The sequence below is a fragment of the Xenopus tropicalis genome, chromosome 8 (genome assembly GCF_000004195.4).
Source record: "Xenopus tropicalis strain Nigerian chromosome 8, UCB_Xtro_10.0, whole genome shotgun sequence".
Classification (NCBI taxonomy): domain Eukaryota; kingdom Metazoa; phylum Chordata; class Amphibia; order Anura; family Pipidae; genus Xenopus; species Xenopus tropicalis.
The window spans coordinates 39,496,302-39,520,269 of NC_030684.2; the positions used below are offsets into that span (position 1 = coordinate 39,496,302).

Below are 23,968 nucleotides of genomic sequence, written 5' to 3' on the forward strand. Positions count from 1 at the left end.
GGGGAGGAGTTCCCAACATTTTGGCACTGCCCAGTAAAGCAGGCTTTCCTTGTCCTATTGGATGTCCTTTACTGCCGAGTTCCCTTCTGCAGGTGGCCTACAAGTGCCGGAAACTGGCAGATAGGGGAACCATCATGGCATTGGCACCTATGGAAGCCTTTGCATTGGCTTTCATGCATTCTGGGTACTGTCCTGCATACAGAAAGAAATGGCTGCATGGCAACCCCTCACAGATAATTTTAGCTTTTATACACACACATTGGCCTAAAACTATACATACAGGGAATATCCTACTGGAGCGCAGAGACAACAGCTTGAAAAATGTACAAACACAGACTGTGATATTATGATCATTATGTGTTTGATTATTTCTTCATTCCTCATTTTATCCAGTCTCATACTCCTTCTCCCTGTATGTTTCAGTATATTAAATCTAACTTTATCCTGTAGTACTCAGAACCCATTAATAATGACGCAGACAACAACTTTATGTTAAATCTGTGAAGATGACAGCTTTATTAAAACTATAATTTATGAAATGTGATGCTGACTGTAGGGTTATCAGATCACTGGAAATCAGAGGGCACATATAGAAAGAGCTGCACGCTGCAATATAAATGCACCTTCTATACGTGTCCTCCCATCACCAGAGGGTCTGGTAACCCCACCACATAGGGCTGTTTGATCCCAAGAAAGGCAAAAAACCTAGAGAGAAGCTTGGGCCAATCTGCTTCACTAGAGGCAAAAATTCCTTTCTGACTCCTAAATGGCAATCGGAATTACTCCCAGGATCAATACACCGCTTTCTAGTCCTGATGTCTGTCTGTAGGGAAACATGTTCTTGGTTTTTGGTAAAAACTAAAGCTGTGAGTTTAATATCAGTCATCAGTACGTAATGTGAGGATCTGTCAGTTTGGAAATGTCTGTCTGTATCTGTGAGATTAAATGAGCATGAATGCATTCTAATACAATCATGACTTGGATGGCATGGGCTCAATGTCACTATAGATGGATGGAAAGGCAAATTGCACTTCACCCATGGTCTTACCAGAAATAGTGATCCCCAATACTGGCACTTGTATTAAATGGTAAGCCGTATGGGTATGTAGGCCTCAGTGTGTGTCTGTGTGTCTACCAGTAGGGAAATGGGTATCCATATGGCAGTGAATGCATGTATGGGTGCCAGTAGGAAACAGGGGGCATGTATGGGTGCCAGTAGGGAACTGGGGGCATGTATGGGTGCCAGTATGGAGGTGTTGGCATGTAGGGGTGCATATATACTTGCCCGTATGGATCAGTGGGCCAGTATGTGTTGTGTAGCACATAACCGGCCCCTTCCATGTCCTGAGAATGGCTGGATCTTTCTGCCATCTCTACGTGCTGGGAACCTGCTGTGTCCCTGGATGTTGTTGCCACCTCTGGTGTTCTCTCTCTGCCTTCAGGTAGATGTTGGCCCCTCTCCTGTTCTGGTGTTCTTACTCCAGGAGAATTTATATCCTTAGGTGTTGCTGCAGGCCTTGTGGTGGGAGGATTAAAAGCTGGAAATATTTCTGGATAAACTCCTGGCAGCAGCGGATGTAAAAAGTAGTGGCCTATAGTAACTAGATGGCAGATCTTTTCCATGCACTCCTCAATTTGGTGTTCTGGGTAGTCAGTGGGGGCCACTTTGACAGGGTTGTTGTAATGAAACAATTTGTCTGCCACATTGAGGCAGCACAGTGCCATGAGAGATGGTTGGTGCATGTAGAAGTCTTGATGTTGGTTCAGGCACAGTGCTGCGATGCCTCGGGCAGCTGTTAGAGCTTTGGCTGCTCTTGTGAGCTGGGCAGGGGAACACTCCTCCTGGTTGGTCAGTCTTAACAGGGAGAAGTGCTCCAAAAAGAAATCGATGGTTGGTACCCCCAGGCGAAACAGCAACTTCCTTAGGATGGTTCTCTCCAGGTGACGCATTTCAGCTGGTGTCATTCTGTAGTCAAACAGAGGTAGGAAGAGCTTGGGGGGGAGGGGGTACCTTAATTCAGCCACTTTGTAAGCCATGTAGAGGCAAGTGGCTCCCGCTCTTGTTAGGGTGTCGGGGTCAGTAGGAGTGCAGGACACATACCGCTCCAGGAAGTTGATACCCAGGCACAGGGTCTGAAAGTCCAATCTCAGGTACCTGTGCACATTAATCATTAGGGTGGTGATGTGGTTCCAGGATGTTGGATTTATTTCCTTCTGATTTTCTAGGAAATTTTCCAGCTGATAACCTCCCTCCAGGCCTTTTTTATAGAGGTAACACTCCTCTCCATACTCCCTGAAGGTCTGCAGGGCATCAGCCAGGTTGGTCAGGGTGTTCCATGGCTCCCCCTCTGGCACCGGTTCCTCAGCTGTAGGGGTGCTGGTCCCACGCAGATCACCCTGGGGCTTGGCCCTTTTGAATTCAGGGCTGCACCCAGGGGAAATGATCTCCTCTTCTTTCTCTTCTTCTTCTTCTCTTCTTCTTTTTCGCATGCCAACGCTCAGAATCTCCATCATTTTGCTCCTCTCTCACCAACTGTCACAAAAGACTGTTGGGATCAAGGCTCAGTTATCCACAAGTCACCTCTGCTCTTCCCTGATTGGCTGGGCATGTAAACAGCTGATTGGCTGAATCTGAAGTACAAATCCATGAGTTGCTCTGTCACTTAACTTCTCCTTTATTTCTAGTGCCTTGCCTTGTACTTCAGCCTCCTCTCTTATATGTGAATAAAGCTCTGTAGCTTTCAGAAAATCTGATACTGAAGCTTATGTAATGCAAAAATGATCTCTATATAGCTTTTGAATTTACAAATAGTTTGCCATAAAGTGACAGCAGATATATGTCAGGGTATATATGCTCGCTGTGTAGCTGAGTGCTAACTGTCCCACATTTATCCCATATTTTTATCTCACCAAATCTTTGAAAATGTTTTTGCCACAACTATGCCGATATTGCTTCTGATACAGAGTTCCCAATGTACTGTTATACAGGGACCCCTATGGGACACCCCAATATGCTAATATACAGAGTGCCAATATACAGAGTCACCCCAATATGCTAATATACAGAGTGCCCAATGTGCTGTTATAGAGGGACACCCAATATGCTAATATACAGAGTGCCCAATGTGCTGTTATAGAGGGACACCCCAATATGCTAATATACAGAGTGCCAATGTGCTGTTATACAGAGTCACCCCAATATACTAATATACAGAGTGCCCAATGTGCTGTTATACAGGGACACCCCAATATGATAATATACAGAGTGCCCAATGTGCTGTTATACAGGGACACCCCAATATGCTAATATACAGAGTGCCAATACAGGGACACCCCAATATGCTAATATACAGAGTGCCCAATGTGCTGTTATACAGGGACACCCCATATGCTAATATACAGAGTGCCAATGTGCTGGTTTACAGGGACCCCAATATGCTAATATACAGAGTGCCAATGTGCTGCTATACAGGGACACCCCAATATGCTAATATACAGAGTGCCAATGTGCTGTTATACAGGGACACCCCAATATGCTAATATACAGAGTGCCCAATGTGCTGTTATACGGACACCCAATATGCTAATATACAGAGTGCCCAATGTGCTGTTATACAGGGACACCCCAATATGGTAATATACAGAGTGCCAATGTGCTGTTATACAGGGACACCCCAATATGCTAATATACAGAGTGCCCAATGTGCTGTTTTACAGGTCACCCCAATATGCTAATATACAGAGTGCCCAATGTGCTGTTTTACAGGGACACCCCAATATGCTAATATACAGAGTGCCCAATGTGCCGTTTTACAGGGACACCCCAATATGCTAATATACAGAGTGCCCAATGTGCTGTTATAGAGGGACACCCCAATATGCTAATATACAGAGTGCCCAATGTGCCGTTATACAGGGACACCCCAATATGCTAATATACAGAGTGCCCAATGTGCTGTTATACAGAGACACCCCAATATGCTAATATACAGAGTGCCAATGTGCTGCTATACAGGGACACCCCAATATGCTAATATACAGAGTGCCCAATGTGCTGTTATACAGGGACACCCCAATATGCTAATATACAGAGTGCCCAATGTGCTGTTATACAGGGACACCCCAATATGCTAATATACAGAGTGCCAATGTGCTGTTATACAGGGACACCCCAATATGCTAATATACAGATTGCTAATGTGCTGTTATACAGGGACACCCCAATATGCTAATATACAGAGTGCCAATGTGCTGTTCTACAGGGACACCCCAATATGCTAATATACAGAGTGCCAATGTGCTGTTATACAGGGACACCCCAATATGCTAATATACAGAGTGCCAATGTGCTGTTATACAGGGACACCCCAATATGCTAATATACAGAGTGCCAATGTGCTGTTCTACAGGGACACCCCAATATGCTAATATACAGAGTGCCAATGTGCTGTTATACAGGGTCACCCCAATATGCTAATATACAGAGTGCCAATGTGCTGTTATACAGGGACACCCCAATATGCTAATATACAGAGTGCCCAATGTGCTGTTCTACAGGGACACCCCAATATGCTAATATACAGAGTGCCAATGTGCTGTTATACAGGGACACCCCAATATACTAATATACAGAGTGCCAATGTGCTGTTATACAGGGACACCCCAATATACTAATATACAGAGTGCCAATGTGCTGTTCTACAGGGACACCCCAATATGCTAATATACAGAGTGCCAATGTGCTGTTATACAGAGTCACCCCAATATACTAATATACAGAGTGCCCAATGTGCTGTTATACAGGGACACCCCAATATGCTAATAAACAGAGTGCCAATGTGTTGTTATACAGGGACACCCCAATATGCTAATATACAGAGTGCCAATGTGTTGTTATACAGGGACACCCCAATATGCTAATATACAGAGTGCCAATGTGTTGTTATACAGGGACACCCCAATATGCTAATATACAGAGTGCCAATGTGTTGTTATACAGGGACACCCCAATATGCTAATATACAGAGTGCCAATGTGTTGTTATACAGGGACACCCCAATATGCTAATATACAGAGTGCCAATGTGCTGTTATACAGGGACACCCCAATATGCTAATATACAGAGTGCCAATGTGCTGTTATACAGGGACACCCCAATATGGTAATATACAGAGTGCCAATGTGCTGTTATACAGGGACACCCCAATATGGTAATATACAGAGTGCCAATGTGCTGTTATACAGAGTCACCCCAAAGACCCCTTGTCTTAAGCTTTCTAGATAACGGGTCCCATACCTGTACAGGAATATGGGGTGTTTAGTCTAGAATGCTCAAACTTTGCAGTGTATTTTTTACTTAAACAATATTTTATTGTTGCATTATTTAGTGTTCCTCTGTAATGCACATCATTTGATTCTCTCCACCTGTGCTACACAGGAGAGAAGTGCATCTGCTGCCATCGTCTCTTTGTGTAGCTACACTGATAGGTATGGCATTGGCCTGTATGCAGCTACACGGAACAAATATTGGTTTGAAAATGTGTAATTTCACTTTTCCACAATGATATCTGCTCTGTTTAGCTGATGGGAGCAGATCCACTTTGCTCCACCTGTATATAAAAAACATTTGGAGAGAAGTGGATGTCACCATGCATCCGGGGGGAGGGGCCAGGTTGCTGGCCTGGATGATACCAGCGATTCCTAAGGCTAAGCGTAGAAAGTCTGGAAGCCCCTGGTTAGAAAACCAAATGCAGTTTTAGTCACCAGTGCTTTAATGGGATATTGATGAATAAAGACTAAGAAAGAGCTAATAAGCTGCTAATGGGGTGGTTTACTTTTAAATTAACTTATAGTATATTATAGAATTACCTATTCCTAGCAACTTTACAATTGGCCTTCACTGTTTATTTTGTATTATTTTGTAAACTATCTGCCTTACTCTGCTACATCTTTTTTTAAATGGGGGTCACTGACCCTGGCAGCTAAAAAACAATTGATGTATGAGAATACAATTTTATATTTTTATTGTTGCTTTTAATTATCTTTCTATTCAGTCCCCCTCCTATTGAAGACCCTAGCAACCAGATAGCTGCTAAAATTCCAGACAGAGGGAGCTGTTGAACATAAAGCTTAATAACTTAAAAACCACAAAAAATAAAGACCAATTACAAATTATCTGAGGATATTACTCTCTACATCATACTAGAAGTTAATTTAAAGATGAACAACCCCTTTAGAAGGAGTGAAATGTTGGCCACGTTGGGATTGTTTCCACTGGAGAAGAGCTCTAGCAGTTGTGTCCAGGAAACTGATAAATGAAGCCTGCAGTGCATTTGAGTAGTTGGGGAATCATGATCTAGATCTTTATGTCATACTATGTAAAAGTATTTTTATTTATTCAAGAAAATGGGTCATTTATTTTTTAAAATTTCACTAGTTCACTAGTGAAGGTATTAGTTAGGTATTCTGCAGCCTGCTAATAAACTAAGCATTGCAACATTGGGGACTAAGTATATTGGTATAGTTTTGTTTAATCCCTCTCTGCAGGTTATGGGCACACAGGCTAATGCTGTGAGTGTTTTTAGCTGACAAAACCATAATATATGACAACTCACCCTATGGAGATTATGATACTGCTGAACGTAAGAGACAAACAACTATACATGTATTTTTTAATATTTCATTAAGGCAAATACAAAAGCAGAATTAAAAGCTAATTAAGGTATAGGGTAATGGCAAACAAGGCATTTTAAGGTTCACTGAGTTTCACATTTAGGCTAATGCCAGACGAGGCGTAGGGCGGATATTTTTGGCAAGCGGAAAAGCGCTTGCTGAAAATACCGCCCTACGCCTCCTACATGTGCCTGTACCCGAATGAATGAGATACGCTCGGGTGCAGGCACATGTAGCCGAAATACTCATAAAAATGTGAGAGAATGCAAAGTCAAGACATGTGCCTGCACCCGAGCGTATCTCATTCATTCGGGTACAGGCACATGTAGGAGGCGTAGGGCGGTATATTGAGCAAGCGCTTTTCCACTTGCCAAAAGTATCCGCCCTACGCCTCGTCTGGCATTAGCCTTAATCTGGTTAGAAGAAGAGTCTAGAAGTGCCCTCATTAACTTGCATAGTTGTCACCTTACCAACGCTTGTCAGCGGATTGATACCTGGAAAGGTTTTCCAGGCAACTATTGCCTTACAGTTCAGTTGGTTGCCCCTTTGGGGTGGGGGTTTTTAGGCCCTTTGACAATACTTTAAGACTTAATTCTGGATGTGCCAGAAACCACCCAGTAGATCATTAACACTTTTAAAAAGGCAACCTGTCTCTCACATCTCACAAGAATTATGTGCCATGTATACATGCAAAGCGGGCGAAGCAAGGGCATACAAGTCCAGATCCGAATCAAAATCAGGTTAATAGCAATACATGAGAATTGAATAACTTTTAATGTGACCATACACTGGCCAATAAAAGCTGCAAGCTTTTCCCCTCCAGACCAAATCAGCAGGTTATTACTATAAGCAGCTGGTTTTGTCTAGATAGGCATTTCCAATGGCCTGCCTGACTGATACCTGGCAGAAAGTCACCCAGATAGCTATTGAGCAGGTTAGAAAATCCAGATAAGGACCACATTGGCTTGTTAATGTGGTCTTGTATCCAACAAGTCTCCATATAATTGGACCAGCCAACCAGTGCATGGGATGCCACATTGGAGAAAGAGCTGCTTTTGATGACCTCACCAAATGATCTGTTCTTCTATTATATTTCTAGCATTAAATATGCCACAGGAAAGGCCTCCCTATTTCCTCATCTTTGCCAAAAAACCTTAGTAGCCCCCACAGCACCAGGTGCATTGTGGATAGTCCCACCCTTGCCCTGAGAATGGCCAATTGCTGCTCAGGAGCGTAACAAAATGAAGAGTGGACTCACAGTCAGCTCAAAGGTCACTGATGATTAGCACTCATTTTAAATCTACATGTTAGAGACCCATCAATCCCTTCTCTCTCTTCAAGTCTCTTGCCCAGTTTTTTAGCCCCTTCGCCCCATCTCAATTGAAATGTAATTTCCCCTTCAAAAAGTGACAGGGCTAATTGCTTATTGCAGGATTGCTGTGGCATACGGGCAGTACCTCTGTGTGATTAGTTACACCCTTAGCTCTGGCTCTCTTTCACCCCCCAGCAATAATTCAGAGCCTGGAGGAAAATCTTCTCCTGTACTTTAATTCATTACCCATGTCTGTGCTTTACATGTGCCAGGGAAGGAAGCCTGACAGAACAGCAGCTGAATGTCATGGTCTGGGGCCAACTGAGTAGTCCAACGGAAAATTATGTCCTTGAGGATGGAACAATATTCACACTGAATTCTGGCTACAATGGTCAGTGCTGGCTGTTTCTGTTAGGCTGATGCCACACGTGGCGTTTTTATGCTGCATTTTTTCTAATTCTCTCAGCGGCTGAAAAACGCCCAATATCATCATCCATAGAAATAACTTGAAAAGACTCGAGGCAAACCACACAAAGCGTAAATACGCTAGAAAATGCCTTAGCACGGATTTTTCAAGCGTTGGCTGAAATACGGCAGTATTTGCAAAGCAAGCTATTCCTATGTATACACAAAGGTAGCTGCCAGACCTAGCTGAAATACGCGGCGTTTTTTACTATTTTGCACTATTAGCACCATGGAAACGGGATTTGCTACGTCACCAGTTCTAGGCTGAAAAACGCCATAGTCAGGGGCTGTGTGGCTTGTGCGGCGTTTTTAGGCTGAGAAAAAACGCAGCGTAAAAACGCCACGTGTGGCATCAGCCTTATACCCTTCGCATCAGAAGCTGAGTTGCCAGCTGAGAACATTTAAACGTTTATGTGCACTATTTTCATTTTAGGGTCCCTACAGGCCAAGTATTCATATTGAGCATCCAACTGTTCAGTAGATCCCCGGCATTCATATTTATGGTGTTTTATATTGTATATAAGAAACTGTGCAAGATGCATCTGCAGTAATTTTTAGGAAACTGCTAGAAATTCCATAGAAACGTCTAATATTTTTAAAGGTGAGATGTACTTCCTTCTGCCCTGCTGTAAACTCGTGGAGGAATCAAGAGGCCAAGTAACTTTCCTTTCACTGCAGTTCTGGACTGCTGGGGATTTTTAACATTGTAAGAGCAATGTTTTGGATTTATATATTTATTATAGAAAGGTTTTACTCTATGTGGCGCTCTTCCTGCTCTCTATACTGGCAAGTGAGGATTTACAATATGCTGGAGGAATTCCACAAGAGAAGGTCTTAACTGCATTTTGTAATGTTCCTGAATCTACAGAGGGTCTGTGAGTACCCCCCTACAATTTAACCCAGCACTCCATGTGGGAATCGTAGTTCATCAAGATCATTGCTGCACTTTTTATCTGAATCTCTTTACTTAAGCTCTAATTGGTGTCTGCCCCAAATAAGAGGGGTCTGATTTTAGAACAGATTATGAAAGTTCACTTTTCTTACACTGAGCACCGTTATTTGAGCACTTTTCACAAAGGGGTTTTCTAACAAAGATAAAAGTACTACACTATGGGGCCGATTCATTAAAACACAAGTTTGAATCTCGAATGGGATAAATTCGGATTGGATATGATCATTTCTTTTGATCGCAAATATCACAAATATGCTTACGAAAAAATCGTTTTAGTCATGATAATATCGTATTGGCCATCCGAAAGTCACAAAATTTTCGTACCGAACAATTGTAAGATGCAGGAAAACCTTTCCGACTTTGAACCTTCAGTGCATGATTTTGGACTCAATGGCACTCTGCATCTCTAACTTGGCCCAAGGAAAGTCACGATAATGAAGCTTGAATGAATCCGAAACTTTCCTACTACTTGCGACAATACAATTTTGTTGTGTAATTTTTAACACACAGTACGAAAAAGTTGCACAAAGTAACTAAAAAATCGGCGAAAATACACATGGTACGAAAAAGTCGCGGAAAATACGACCGGTTCGATCGAACGAATGCTCAGAGCGTTCGTGGATTAGTAAATGTGCCCCTATGTTTTATATTCTATAATATTTGTTATTTGTTCTGTGCTTCTATCCCATAGCCATCGGCGCTGGAGAAATTTCTATAATTTGCAATTTGGATTGGAAAGACATACCCATTTTAGATTCACAGAATGGGCCCTCATACTCTTTGGGGCTCTTATGACACACAAAATGCATGGAGGGTGCTTATTCTGCAGCTGCCGCAGTGTTAACCATGAAAAAGCATAAGCATTATTGTCATTATTTATGCCATATACTTGAGTTAACCCATGCATATTGGGCATCAAACTGCTCAGCAGAGACCTGGAATTCTTCCATCTGTTTTAATTGGTTTTCAGCTCCAGTCTGCTGACCTGATGGAGGAGAAAGTGGAGCTGAAGGAGTGAGTAGAAGAGCTTTAAGCACAAGTGCATCCAGCTGCAAGAAGAGACTGGCACTGCTGATAAGTAGTTCTCCCTGGCTGATATTTGTATAGTTATACACATGTATCCCTCTGCAAAAGGCACGGAACTCATTTATAGGGCACCTGTCATAGCAAAATTGTTCATATTGGGAAACAATACTGGTGTGGCCAGGAATTGCCCCTAGTGAGCAATATGCTGCCATGTTGGGATCAGTGCATGCCCATAATGAGTGTCCCAGTTGGCTGATTATGCACATGTGTTTGTCGTGGGATTGGTGGATTCCTCCCCTATTCTTGTGTCACATGTATGAGCATAACGAGTGAGCTGGGACACTGGTTTATCACTCGCTAGGGGGCAATTTGGCCATCATTTTTAAAAATAGCTCGGTGACAGTAGATGGTGACAGTTCTGTGGAGTTAGGAAATAGAGCTCACTACAGAAAATCTCACCCACTTTCTATTCATTCCTATGGGATTTTTAGAAGCGTATTTCATAAATATGCTTCTAAAAATCCCATCCCAAATCCTATAAAAATGAATAGAATATGGGTGAGATTTTCTGTAGTGAACTCTAATATTACACTTTGGTAAATCTGCTCCTTGGTTTAAAGGAGAAATCTGACTTCCAAACTGCTGCCTGGTTGTTAAGGTAAGTCACTCCCTAGCAACTTAGATAGCTGTTAAAATTGTAAACTGTAGGGCTGCAGAATAAAAAACTTTAATAATGGAGCTACTGAAAAGTTTCTTTGGGTTAGTGACTTTCCCTTCTTGGTCTGGTGAATTTCATACATCTAAAGATGAAATAGATTGGATGCTGAATGTTCCTACAGTACAGCAATGTATCATATTAAATATATAATATAGCAGCATACACATGAGCGCAGTTTAGCCATTAGGTGAATGCCGCAATCCCTTTCATTCCATTGGACCCCAGGCAGCCTAAAGACCCGGCTCCTGCAGTCTGAGGGTTGGAGTGAAAAGGAATGCAGTGTCTACTTGTAGCTTAAATGTGCCCCTGTGTATAAAACCATATTGTGGATTAAGGGAAAGGGAACTGCTGGTGGAATTGTGGTGGACGGGGATGGAGGCACCTTTGCCACAACTTTTGTGATTGTGGGGAAAATTGGAAAATGCCGTTTTCTGTGCATTTTTTAACCATTTGCACGATAGTGATTTCTGCCTGTTTTGGGAGAGTTGCAGTTTTCTACTTCCCATTGGTTTGTATGGCATCTGAACAGGTTTCAGCCGGACGGGATTTTGATGCAATTTTTTTTTTTTTTTTACAAAATCACAGAATTGCAGTGGACTTTATACATCAGCCCCTTACTCTTTCTATTATACCATGATTGAAAAAATATATTAATTTGAGCATACAAAGAAGGAAGGGAGAGAAGGATGGTTTATATACTGCACCTGATTAGCTCTCAATTGTCATCACAAGGATCTCTATCCCCACTAGTTTGTTTTGCAGATATTCTACACGTCTTTTGGCCCTCTTCTTGTCCTGACGGTATTCGGCCCTCAATTTGGGGAACGTTCTCTGCAGTAAGTGGCCACCACATAGTCGTACATTCTGCTCCTGAATTGGTCCATGATGTTCTTTTCTTGTTGTGCCAAATGAGCGCCCGCCTGTGGATTCTCAGAAGGCATCTTGTAGATCCATGAAGTGTCCTAGAGAAATGCAGCAAACACTAAGACATTAAGACCTCCAGCAGTTTTTCTTTAATCCCCAGTAGTAATAATGAGAGTGACAATTTCTTAGCACAAAAAACAATGTGTATTTATTACCAGTAGGGGTGCTGCTGAATTAATCGCTATAGACAGGGGAAAGAATATGGCAACTCTCACTAGTAAGTTTTAAACTGATATATGGGAAATGTAATGCTCAGGGCACACACTAAGCTCAACCCTTATCATATACAATGCTTATAACTGGATCAGGCTCCTCTTTAACCCCTAAGGTTCCTTTCTTAGCTGCCAGAAAATAAAATGAGGAAACAAGCTATGAGCACCTTTACCTGTAAATAGCCGGGCGTTCTACTGGCACACGTGCCCATCTCTGCTGCCCCTGTAATATAAAATAGAGATTTGTTTGGAAGGGTTAGAGTTAATGTAAAGATGTAAAATAAAAAAAGACCTCAAATAATCACAGTAAAGAACAGAGATAGGGGTTTTGTAATAACGGCACATTTACACCTTATTTCATAAGACCAATACTCAACCAGAAACTGTATGTGGCAAATAAAATGATCAAAATTACCCCCATTATTTTCTATGACAATCCCCTGAACCCATAAAATTGCAGTCTGCCTGATTTTCAGACCACAGTCACATGGCCCCCTGGTCCAGGCAATTCCCATGGAAATGAATGGGGGTGATTCCAGGCAGACAGAAGCTGCAGTTCCAAGTCTGAGAGTTTCTGATCAAATACATTTTTTAAATAATGGTTAATTGCATATTGTGTTGGAATGCTGCCGTCTCTGTGACATAAAAAGTTAAGTTTAAGCTGAACTGTGTTTGTTTGATCAGAATGGTATTGTTCTTTCTCCTTCCAGGTTGGATCTGGCTACACATTGGCACTCTGTATATTAGCATATTGGGGTGTCCCTGTATAACAGCACATTGGCACTCTGTATATTAGCATATTGGGGTGTCCCTGTATAACAGCACATTGGAACTCTGTATATTAGTATATTGGGGTGTCCCTGTATAACAGCACATTGGAACTCTGTATATTAGTATATTGGGGTGTCCCTGTATAACAGCACATTGGAACTCTGTATATTAGTATATTGGGGTGTCCCTGTATAACAGCACATTGGCACTCTGTATATTAGCATATTGGGGTGTCCCTGTATAACAGCACATTGGCACTCTGTATATTAGCATATTGGGGTGTCCCTGTATAACAGCACATTGGGCACTCTGTATATTAGCATATTGGGGTGTCCCTGTATAACAGCACATTGGGCACTCTGTATATTAGCATATTGGGGTGTCCCTGTATAACAGCACATTGGCACTCTGTATATTAGCATATTGGGGTGTCCCTGTATAACAGCACATTGGCACTCTGTATATTAGCATATTGGGGAGTCCCTGTATAACAGCACATTGGGCACTCTGTATATTAGCATATTGGGGTGACCCTTTATAACAACACATTGGGCACTCTGTATATTAGCATATTGGGGTGTCCCTGTATAACAGCACATTGGGCACTCTGTATATTACCATATTGGGGTGTCCCTGTATAACAGCACATTGGGCACTCTGTATATTAGCATATTGGGGTGTCCCTATATAACAGCACATTGGCACTCTGTATATTACCATATTGGGGTGTCCCTGTATAACACCGCATTGGGCACTCTGTATATTAGCATATTGGGGTGTCCCTGTATAACACCGCATTGGGCACTCTGTATATTAGCATATTGGGGTGTCCCTGTATAACAGCACATTGGGCACTCTGTATATTAGCATATTGGGGTGACCCTGTATAACAGCACATTGGCACTCTGTATATTAGCATATTGGGGTGACCCTGTATAACAGCACATTGGGCACTCTGTATATTAGCATATTGGGGTGTCCCTGTATAACGGCACATTGGGCACTCTGTATCAGAAGCAATATCGGCATAATTGTGGCAAAAACATTTTCAAAGATTTGGTGAGATAAAAATATGGGATAAATGTGGGACAGTTAGCACTCAGCTACACAGCGAGCATATATACCCTGACATATATCTGCTGTCACTTTATGGGAAACTATTTGTAAATTCAAAAGCTATATAGAGATCATTTTTGCATTACATAAGCTTCAGTATCAGATTTTCTGAAAGCTACAGAGCTTTATTCACATATAAGAGTAGAGGATGAAGTACAAGGCAAGGCACTAGAAATAAAGTTAATAAAGTTAAGTGACAGAGCAACTCATGGATTTGTACTTCAGATTCAGCCAATCAGCTGTTTACATGCCCAGCCAATCAGGGAAGAGCAGAGGTGACTTGTGGATAACTGATCCTTGGTCCCAACAGTCTTTTGTGACAGTTGGTGAGAGAGGAGCAAAATGATGGAGATTCTGAGCGTTGGCATGCGAAAAAGAAGAAGAGAAGAAGAAGAAGAGAAAGAAGAGGAGATCATTTCCCCTGGGTGCAGCCCTGAATTCAAAAGGGCCAAGCCCCAGGGTGATCTGCGTGGGACCAGCACCCCTACAGCTGAGGAACCGGTGCCAGAGGGGGAGCCATGGAACACCCTGACCAACCTGGCTGATGCCCTGCAGACCTTCAGGGAGTATGGAGAGGAGTGTTACCTCTATAAAAAAGGCCTGGAGGGAGGTTATCAGCTGGAAAATTTCCTAGAAGATCAGAAGGAAATAAATCCAACATCCTGGAACCACATCACCACCCTAATGATTAATGTGCACAGGTACCTGAGATTGGACTTTCAGACCCTGTGCCTGGGTATCAACTTCCTGGAGCGGTATGTGTCCTGCACTCCTACTGACCCCGACACCCTAACAAGAGTGGGAGCCACTTGCCTCTACATGGCTTACAAAGTGGCTGAATTAAGGTACCCCCTCCCCCCCAAGCACTTCCTACCTCTGTTTGACTACAGAATGACACCAGCTGAAATGCGTCACCTGGAGAGAACCATCCTAAGGAAGTTGCTGTTTCGCCTGGGGGTACCAACCATCGATTTCTTTTTGGAGCACTTCTCCCTGTTAAGACTGACCAACCAGGAGGAGTGTTCCCCTGCCCAGCTCACAAGAGCAGCCAAAAGCCTAACAGCTGCCCGAGGCATCGCAGCACTGTGCCTGAACCAACATCAAGACTTCTACATGCACCAACCATCTCTCATGGCACTGTGCTGCCTCAATGTGGCAGACAAATTGTTTCATTATAACAACCCTGTCAAAGTGGCCCCCACTGACTACCCAGAACACCAAATTGAGGAGTGCATGGAAAAGATCTGCCATCTAGTTACTATAGGCCACTACTTTTTACATCCGCTGCTGCCAGGAGTTTATCCAGAAATATTTCCAGCTTTTAATCCTCCCACCACAAGGCCTGCAGCAACACCTAAGGATATAAATTCTCCTGGAGTAAGAACACCAGAACAGGAGAGGGGCCAACATCTACCTGAAGGCAGAGAGAGAACACCAGAGGTGGCAACAACATCCAGGGACACAGCAGGTTCCCAGCACGTAGAGATGGCAGAAAGATCCAGCCATTCTCAGGACATGGAAGGGGCCGGTTATGTGCTACACAACACATACTGGCCCACTGATCCATACGGGCAAGTATATATGCACCCCTACATGCCAACACCTCCATACTGGCACCCATACATGCCCCCAGTTCCCTACTGGCACCCATACATGGCCCCAGTTTCCTACTGGCACCCATACATGGCCCCAGTTTCCTACTGGCACCCATACATGCATTCACTGCCATATGGATACCCATTTCCCTACTGGTAGACACACAGGCACACACTGAGGTCTACATACCCATACTGCTTACCATTTACTACACGTGCCAGTATTGGGGATCACTATTTCTGGTAAGACCATGGGTGAAGTGCAATTTGCCTTTCCATCCATCTATAGTGACATTGAGCCCATGCCATCCAAGTCATGATTGTATTAGAATGCATTCATGCTCATTTAATCTCACAGATACAGACAGACATTTCCAAACTGACAGATCCTCACATTACGTACTGATGACTGATATTAAACTCACAGCTTTAGTTTTTACCAAAAACCAAGAACATGTTTCCCTACAGACAGACATCAGGACTAGAAAGCGGTGTATTGATCCTGGGAGTAATTCCGATTGCCATTTAGGAGTCAGAAAGGAATTTTTGCCTCTAGTGAAGCAGATTGGCCCAAGCTTCTCTCTAGGTTTTTTGCCTTTCTTGGGATCAAACAGCCCTATGTGGTGGGGTTACCAGACCCTCTGGTGATGGGAGGACACGTATAGAAGGTGCATTTATATTGCAGCGTGCAGCTCTTTCTATATGTGCCCTCTGATTTCCAGTGATCTGATAACCCTACAGTCAGCATCACATTTCATAAATTATAGTTTTAATAAAGCTGTCATCTTCACAGATTTAACATAAAGTTGTTGTCTGCGTCATTATTAATGGGTTCTGAGTACTACAGGATAAAGTTAGATTTAATATACTGAAACATACAGGGAGAAGGAGTATGAGACTGGATAAAATGAGGAATGAAGAAATAATCAAACACATAATGATCATAATATCACAGTCTGTGTTTGTACATTTTTCAAGCTGTTGTCTCTGCGCTCCAGTAGGATATTCCCTGTATGTATAGTTTTAGGCCAATGTGTGTGTATAAAAGCTAAAATTATCTGTGAGGGGTTGCCATGCAGCCATTTCTTTCTGTATGCAGGACAGTACCCAGAATGCATGAAAGCCAATGCAAAGGCTTCCATAGGTGCCAATGCCATGATGGTTCCCCTATCTGCCAGTTTCCGGCACTTGTAGGCCACCTGCAGAAGGGAACTCGGCAGTAAAGGACATCCAATAGGACAAGGAAAGCCTGCTTTACTGGGCAGTGCCAAAATGTTGGGAACTCCTCCCCCCTGGGAAAGAAATCCCTACATTTTTCATTGGCTGGTGCTCCTCTTCTGAAAAAACTGCCCAAGCTCCGCACCAGCATTTACTTGCCTTCTATTTGTCCACACACGGGCTTGGGCATATGTGCCTGCGCACTTTCCGGGATTATGTATGTGTACTATTGATATAGCTCCACTGGCAGACGCACCGCGAAACAGCCACTTTATTTTAAAATTAGTTAAGAATAAACAATGAATATAAATGACAAATATACTTATTGTGCTCTATTTTCACAAAATCAGAAACTTGCTTTAGATTATAGATCCCCGCCAGCCAATGGTTTGTACTTTCCTTTGCAAGAACAAAAAGGAAAAAACTATTTTTTTCAGAATCACATTCCTTATGATGCATGATACCCAGAAATGCTACAATGCCTCACACCATACAAACCTGCCATAGTATCAAATGAGAACCCATTAATATTAATTGAGTGGCCTATTTATATCTGTGGTACTAGATATAGATAGAGGAACATTACATAAATTTAATTGCCTTCCTAAAGTGCCAGTCTGGTACAATCAGGTAGGGGCAGGGATCGGGTCCAGGCTGGCAGGGCCCACCGGGTTTTTCCCAGTGCCCACCGGCCCAGTCTGACCCTGCCAACCAGTGCCACTCGGGCAGTGAGTGAGTAAAATCCAGTCCACAATATTTTTACTGAGATATTTTGATCCTGGTGACTGATATAAATGCCCTGGTCAGGAGATACTTATCCCCAAAAAAGCCACCGTGCGGTGAAGTGTCAGCCTTTGAAAAATATGGCCGGTGAATAATTAGGACCACCATATGGTGTTTCCCTTAACGTAGTATGGTGGCTTGACAATGTTATGACTATAATTTTGTAACTAAAAACTTTTGTTAATACAGGTAGGGAGATCCTTCATCTTGAAACCCCTTATCCAGAAAGTTCCAAATTACGGAAAGGAAATCTCTCATAGACTCCATTACAAGCAAATTATTTCCTTTTTCTCTGTAAAAATAAAACAGTAGCTTGTACTTGATCCCAACTAAGATAATAATCAATCCTTATTGGAGGCAAAACAATCCTGCTTTATTAAATATTGAAAGGACTTTTAGCAGACTTAAGGTATGGAGATCCAAATTACGGAAAGATCCCTTATCCGGAAAACCCCAGGTCCCGAGCATTCTAGATAACAGGTCCCATACCTGCCCTTGCATAGATACTTAGATACAGGGAAAGTGCATTGATAAATCCCCTCTTCATTTGTATGGGTCTCTTAAGGGGGCCATACCCCTTGAGGTGAACAATATCAGATTGATCCGATCGCTTGGCCCTTAATGATTGGATCACATTGCCGGGATAGAGGCCTTCGGGACGAGGGTTTTTAAACCTGCCCAATCACCATCTGGCTGATTTTTGGCCACATTTTAGTCAGGTAGACCTGTCAGGGGGCCCCATAACAGACTATTAAATTGCCGGACTGCCAGCAGCTTTTATCGGCAAGTGTACGGCCTCCTTAAGACAGGCCCCAATAAATGTATTGTTCCATTTGGTTTTCATATAGGGCACAGGCTGTGTGAGCTCAATGATATGTAACAGAATAGTACTGGTATCTCTGTATCACAGCACACTGCACAGTCAGGGATTTTTTTAAGTTAAAAAAACCTGAAATTTGGCTTTTTGGTGTATTTTTTTCTACTTACTTTATCTCACAACAGAAGCAGTATTGGGCACAATCTCTATATTAGAATACTGGGTGTCACTATATTACAGTGCAATTCACATTCCTGTAACTCACAACATTCCAAAATAAAAAAAGGTGAATGTTCTAGTCCAAAATCTGCCTCTGCCGCACCCCTTCTTGCCCAATCCACACAAACCCTGCCCACATATTGGGAAAGGCCCAACCCTCCTGGTAACCAACAAGGTGGATTATCTTGGCCTTATGTGGGAAACTGAGAGGTGCGGGATCTGTATATCATCACACAGAAGTGCACTCCTAAGGGCCTATTTGTTGTGCTGTGTAAAACAATATTCACCAGAAAAAAGGTTTAAAAAGTAAAATAAATGGTGAATTTATCAAGGTGTGTTTTATTTTCCAAACACCATTTTGACACAGTTACTTCCAGCGGATATCACTCTAAGAAAAATGTGTAAAAAGAGGTAAAGGGGGTCCTGCCCAAAAGAGCTTATATAGAGAAATCCGCATAATGGGATTTCTCTGTATAACATCATATCCACTATATAAAATCATAGTGGGGTAGCCCTGTATATTAGCATATTGGGGTGTCCCTGTATAACAGCACATTGGCACTCTGTATATTAGCATATTGGGGTGTCCCTGTATAACAGCACATTGGCACTCTGTATATTAGTATATTGGGGTGTCCCTGTATAACAACACATTGGCACTCTGTATATTACCATATTGGGGTGTCCCTGTATAACAGCACATTGGGCACTCTGTATATTAGTATATTGGGGTGTCCCTGTATAACAGCACATTGGGCACTCTGTATATTACCATATTGGGGTGTCCCTGTATAGCAGCACATTGGGCACTCTGTATATTACCATATTGGGGTGTCCCTGTATAACAGCACATTGGGCACTCTGTATATTAGCATATTGGGGTGTCCCTGTATAACAGCACATTGGGCACTCTGTATATTAGTATATTGGGGTGTCCCTGTATAACAGCACATTGGCACTCTGTATATTAGCATATTGGGGTGTCCCTGTATAACAGCACATTGGGCACTCTGTATATTAGCATATTGGGGTGTCCCTGTATAACAGCACATTGGCACTCTGTATATTAGCATATTGGGGTGTCCCTGTATAACAGCACATTGGGCACTCTGTATATTAGCATATTGGGGTGACCCTGTATAACAGCACATTGGGCACTCTGTATATTACCATATTGGGGTGTCCCTGTATAACAGCACATTGGCACTCTGTATATTACCATATTGGGGTGTCCCTGTATAACAGCACATTGGCACTCTGTATATTACCATATTGGGGTGTCCCTGTATAACAGCACATTGGCACTCTGTATATTAGCATATTGGGGTGACTCTGTATAACAGCACATTGGGCACTCTGTATATTACCATATTGGGGTGACTCTGTATAACAGCACATTGGCACTCTGTATATTAGCATATTGGGGTGTCCCTGTATAACAGCACATTGGGCACTCTGTATATTAGCATATTGGGGTGACCCTGTATAACAGCACATTGGGCACTCTGTATATTACCATATTGGGGTGTCCCTGTATAACAGCACATTGGCACTCTGTATATTACCATATTGGGGTGTCCCTGTATAACAGCACATTGGCACTCTGTATATTACCATATTGGGGTGTCCCTGTATAACAGCACATTGGCACTCTGTATATTAGCATATTGGGGTGACTCTGTATAACAGCACATTGGGCACTCTGTATATTACCATATTGGGGTGACTCTGTATAACAGCACATTGGCACTCTGTATATTACCATATTGGGGAGACAGCTTCCCACATTTGAATACTGAGCGAGAAGGAGCCATGTGAGCAAGTCGTATTGTTTGATGCTTGGGCCGTGCAGTTCAGGAGGAGTTCGGTGCAACACAGAGGAACACCCCTAACAGATTGTACCAACATGCCCTCTGCAGGTAAGTACAAGTACAAACACCCTGGCACCTCACTCATCAGAACTTGTGCAAAAATCTCATTAAAACATTTCACTCACATAGGGTGACCTTCATTTGTGCCCTTTTGGATTGTTACCATATGTGACTGAAACGCTGGTGTTACAATCCCACATTGGTGTGTGTGTAGGGGTCGATTTTGCTCCCATGGGATGGTGGGAATTGTAGTTCATCAAGAGATGAGACCATTTTACACGCTTCTAATCCCCATTTCCATACTGTAGTTCTATTCCCCACCCAATCACCAGTTAGGGTGAGATGTGGCGTAAGTGCTTATATGCTGCCCTATAAATGTAAATATGAAGCCCATTCAGACTTTCCATATTGTACGGTTTGATTCCATACAATGAAAATGGATCTGTATTGGATTCTTCCCTTTTAATTGACATCATATACTGAACAATTTGAAGGGACAAAGTATTTTTTATTGTGACAAAAAGTCAATGTATTGGTTGCATAAGAATTTTTCCCCACTTAGTCAGTTCTTGGTAGAACGGCCTTTAGCTGCATTTGCTGCTTTGAGTGTAAGTAGATTCCAGCTTTGCAGTCTGCTCAGGAGTGATTGTGGCCATTCTAACGGGCAGATCGTCTCCATGTTGTTCAGGTTAGTCCAATGACACTTGATCTCAATATCAAACAGTGCCAGAAGTTCTCAGGCTCTGACTGGGCCATTGCATTTTGTTTGTGAGTCACTCCTATGTTACACTGGCCTTGGTGTTTGGTCCCGCTAAAAGTAAAACTGGTCCCTTTGTGGTATTTTTACCAGTAGCTTGCACCATCCATTCTTCCTTCTGTTTGCCTGAAATACCCAAAGCCTGCTGAGGAGGAATGGCCCCACAGAAGGTACAAGGACCCAGAAACCATATAAAAGGGGTGGTTCACCTTTAAGTTATATGTCCCATTCCTAGCAACTTTGCATTTGGGCTTCAATATTAATTTTTTATAGAATTATTTGCCTTGCTCTTCTACATCATTCCAGATTTTGAATGGGCGTCACTGCCCCCGATAGCTAAAACACTATTTTGAGAGCTTACAGTGTTATTATTACTACTTTTTATTACTTTTCTATCTTTTCAGGCCCCCTCCTATTCATATTTCAGTCTCTCATTCACACCACTGCCTGGTTGTTAAGGTAAACAAGACCGTAGCAACCAGATAGCTGCTGAAATTCCAATCTGCAGAGCTGCTGAACAAAAAGCGAAATAACTGGAAAACCATGAATAATGAAAAATGAAAACCAATTGCAAATTGTCTCAGAAAATCAATGTCTGCGTCATACTAAAAGTTAATGTAAGGGTAACAAACCCTTTGAATACACACAAATAGATATACAGCCTATGCTGGTAATGAAAATGGAATTTTGTAACCCAAAGCACTTTGTACAAAAATGACTCGAGAACAAGGCTTTCTCAGACTGGGAGAGATATTTATTAGGCAAATAAAATACAAGTCTTGTGGAGGCCGTCTCAGTAACACATACAAACGGAGGCTACAACATGTGATACGAGGGGATTGAAAATAACGCGGTCTTGTGTTTTTATAGAAAACATATACGTGACGTTTTTTTATCAAAAGGCACAATGATTTCCAGAAAAGGTAAAAACAGAAATATCTTTCTACAGAATATAAGTTTACCATTAGCTTATGGTTTTTCCTGTGAGGTGCAGCCCTAGCACAGTAACTAGCTGTCACATAATGCAAAGGGGCAGTTTGCTAGACATCTCTTCCAGCAATATGTGTTACATGGCATTTTGACATTTCTCTAAAATGGTTATCAATCTGTTACTGCAATGTCAGACATTTCTGTTACCTTATCCTGACTAATTAGTCTAATATTGGGCCTGTATCCAACCACAGACATGGTCCGTCATTGGACGAAGGTCTCCTAAATATTTACCAACAAAAGGGATAATAAATCCCCCCTCCCATTTAAAGGCAATGGAAATTACTGCCACGTTCATAGTGCTAAAAAGTGACTGGCACAGGATTCTGCCTGAAAATGCAGCAGCACATGTGTTGAATCCACATCCTGCATGGCCAATTAGCAATTAATTTAGACTCATGCTGCAGACTAAACTGATTTTTATGCAGCCATGCAGCATCTAAAATAATTGCTAACTAGCCATGCAGGATGTGGATTTAATAGGTGGCCACCCTATTCACAACCTCCCCTCAGTAAGACAGCAGCGCATTGCCAAAGGGAAGAGAGAGCTGTGTCGGACTAAGAGAAGGGGCAAACTGAAGGCAGAAGCGGTACGTGCCCAGCACCCCACACCCATGCCCCCTAGACAAGTGCCTCTTCTGCCTACCAGTACTTCTGGTGCTGATTTCATCTGACTTTGCCCTTTGCACACTGCGCTGCTATCTACATTATACTTAGAGTCCATCAAGTTCAACCTTTCCAAGTAAACCCAGCACACACACAAGCCTATACTGACCTATCTATACACTCATGCTCACCCCGCCCCCCTTCCTTAAGCTAGGCAGGTTAGGGTGGGTATATAAATATACCGAAAAAAAATACTTAACTCTGGAGCGCCCTCCTCTGTCAGAGGAAGCCAGTCGGCGAAACGCGTCAGCGGTGGAGAGAGACGCCAAAGGGAGAACGCGAACGGAGAGATTTGCAAGCCGGGATCAAAGCGAGTACTGCAGATCGCATAAAGGGACTGATAAGCAAGCAAGGATCCGACGCTGTTTATAAAAGGACTCCCGATGGGCGCAATTTTTATGGCGTTTGTGAGTTTAAACTTTTAATATGTTTTAGAATAAAGTTTTAGGATTTTACACATGTCCGTTGTATATTTGTCCAGCAGCAGGAGAAAGTGGAAAAAGAGAAGCTGGGAGTTATAGTTCAACCACGAGGGAATTTGTTACAAGCTCCAAGACCATAGTGTTGGTCTGTAAGTATATGCACAATTGGTTAAGGATAAAAAGAAGTCACGGAAGAGTGTGAAATACGGAAATTCACTTATTTAAATAGACACGAACTTTAAACAATTTGTGGTGGATTGTATTCATGTGTTTTCACAGAAAAGTGAAGTAAATTTATTAGTGGTGTTCACTAGATTTGTTTTAGATATAAACACGTTTTAGAGGGGTGATTATTAATATCTCATTACTGTATTACGCTATTTTTTTTTTTTTTTTATTATTTATTTTACTTTACCCCATAAGACCTCATCTGAGAAGTCTGGACAGAGGAGGGCGCTCCAG

At 42.4% G+C, this 23,968-nt stretch overlaps 2 protein-coding genes and 1 pseudogene across 2 annotated transcripts; 2 read left to right on the plus strand and 1 right to left on the minus strand.

The window, feature by feature from the left end:
• The window catches only part of LOC105948133, a 63,919-nt pseudogene extending 53,002 nt beyond the window's left edge, over positions 1 to 10,917 (plus strand).
• Positions 487 to 2,946, minus strand: LOC100497169 (cyclin-O protein B-like). The gene has a single exon (XM_031891491.1). The coding sequence runs from the start codon at positions 2,512 to 2,514 to the stop codon at positions 1,132 to 1,134; it is 1,383 nt and encodes a 460-aa protein (XP_031747351.1). The 5' UTR covers positions 2,515 to 2,946; the 3' UTR covers positions 487 to 1,131.
• Positions 10,918 to 13,871: 2,954 nt separating the features above from the next.
• Positions 13,872 to 16,568, plus strand: LOC100485581 (cyclin-O protein B-like). The gene has a single exon (XM_018096981.2). The coding sequence runs from the start codon at positions 14,511 to 14,513 to the stop codon at positions 15,921 to 15,923; it is 1,413 nt and encodes a 470-aa protein (XP_017952470.2). The 5' UTR covers positions 13,872 to 14,510; the 3' UTR covers positions 15,924 to 16,568.
• Positions 16,569 to 23,968: the final 7,400 nt, after the last annotated feature.

What these genes read in the sequence shown, in the direction of transcription:
- LOC100497169 (XM_031891491.1), bottom strand. Translation starts at nt 2,514, where the DNA reads ATGATGGAGATTCTGAGCGTTGGCATGCGAAAAAGAAGAAGAGAAGAA.
- LOC100485581 (XM_018096981.2), top strand. Translation starts at nt 14,511, where the DNA reads ATGATGGAGATTCTGAGCGTTGGCATGCGAAAAAGAAGAAGAGAAGAA.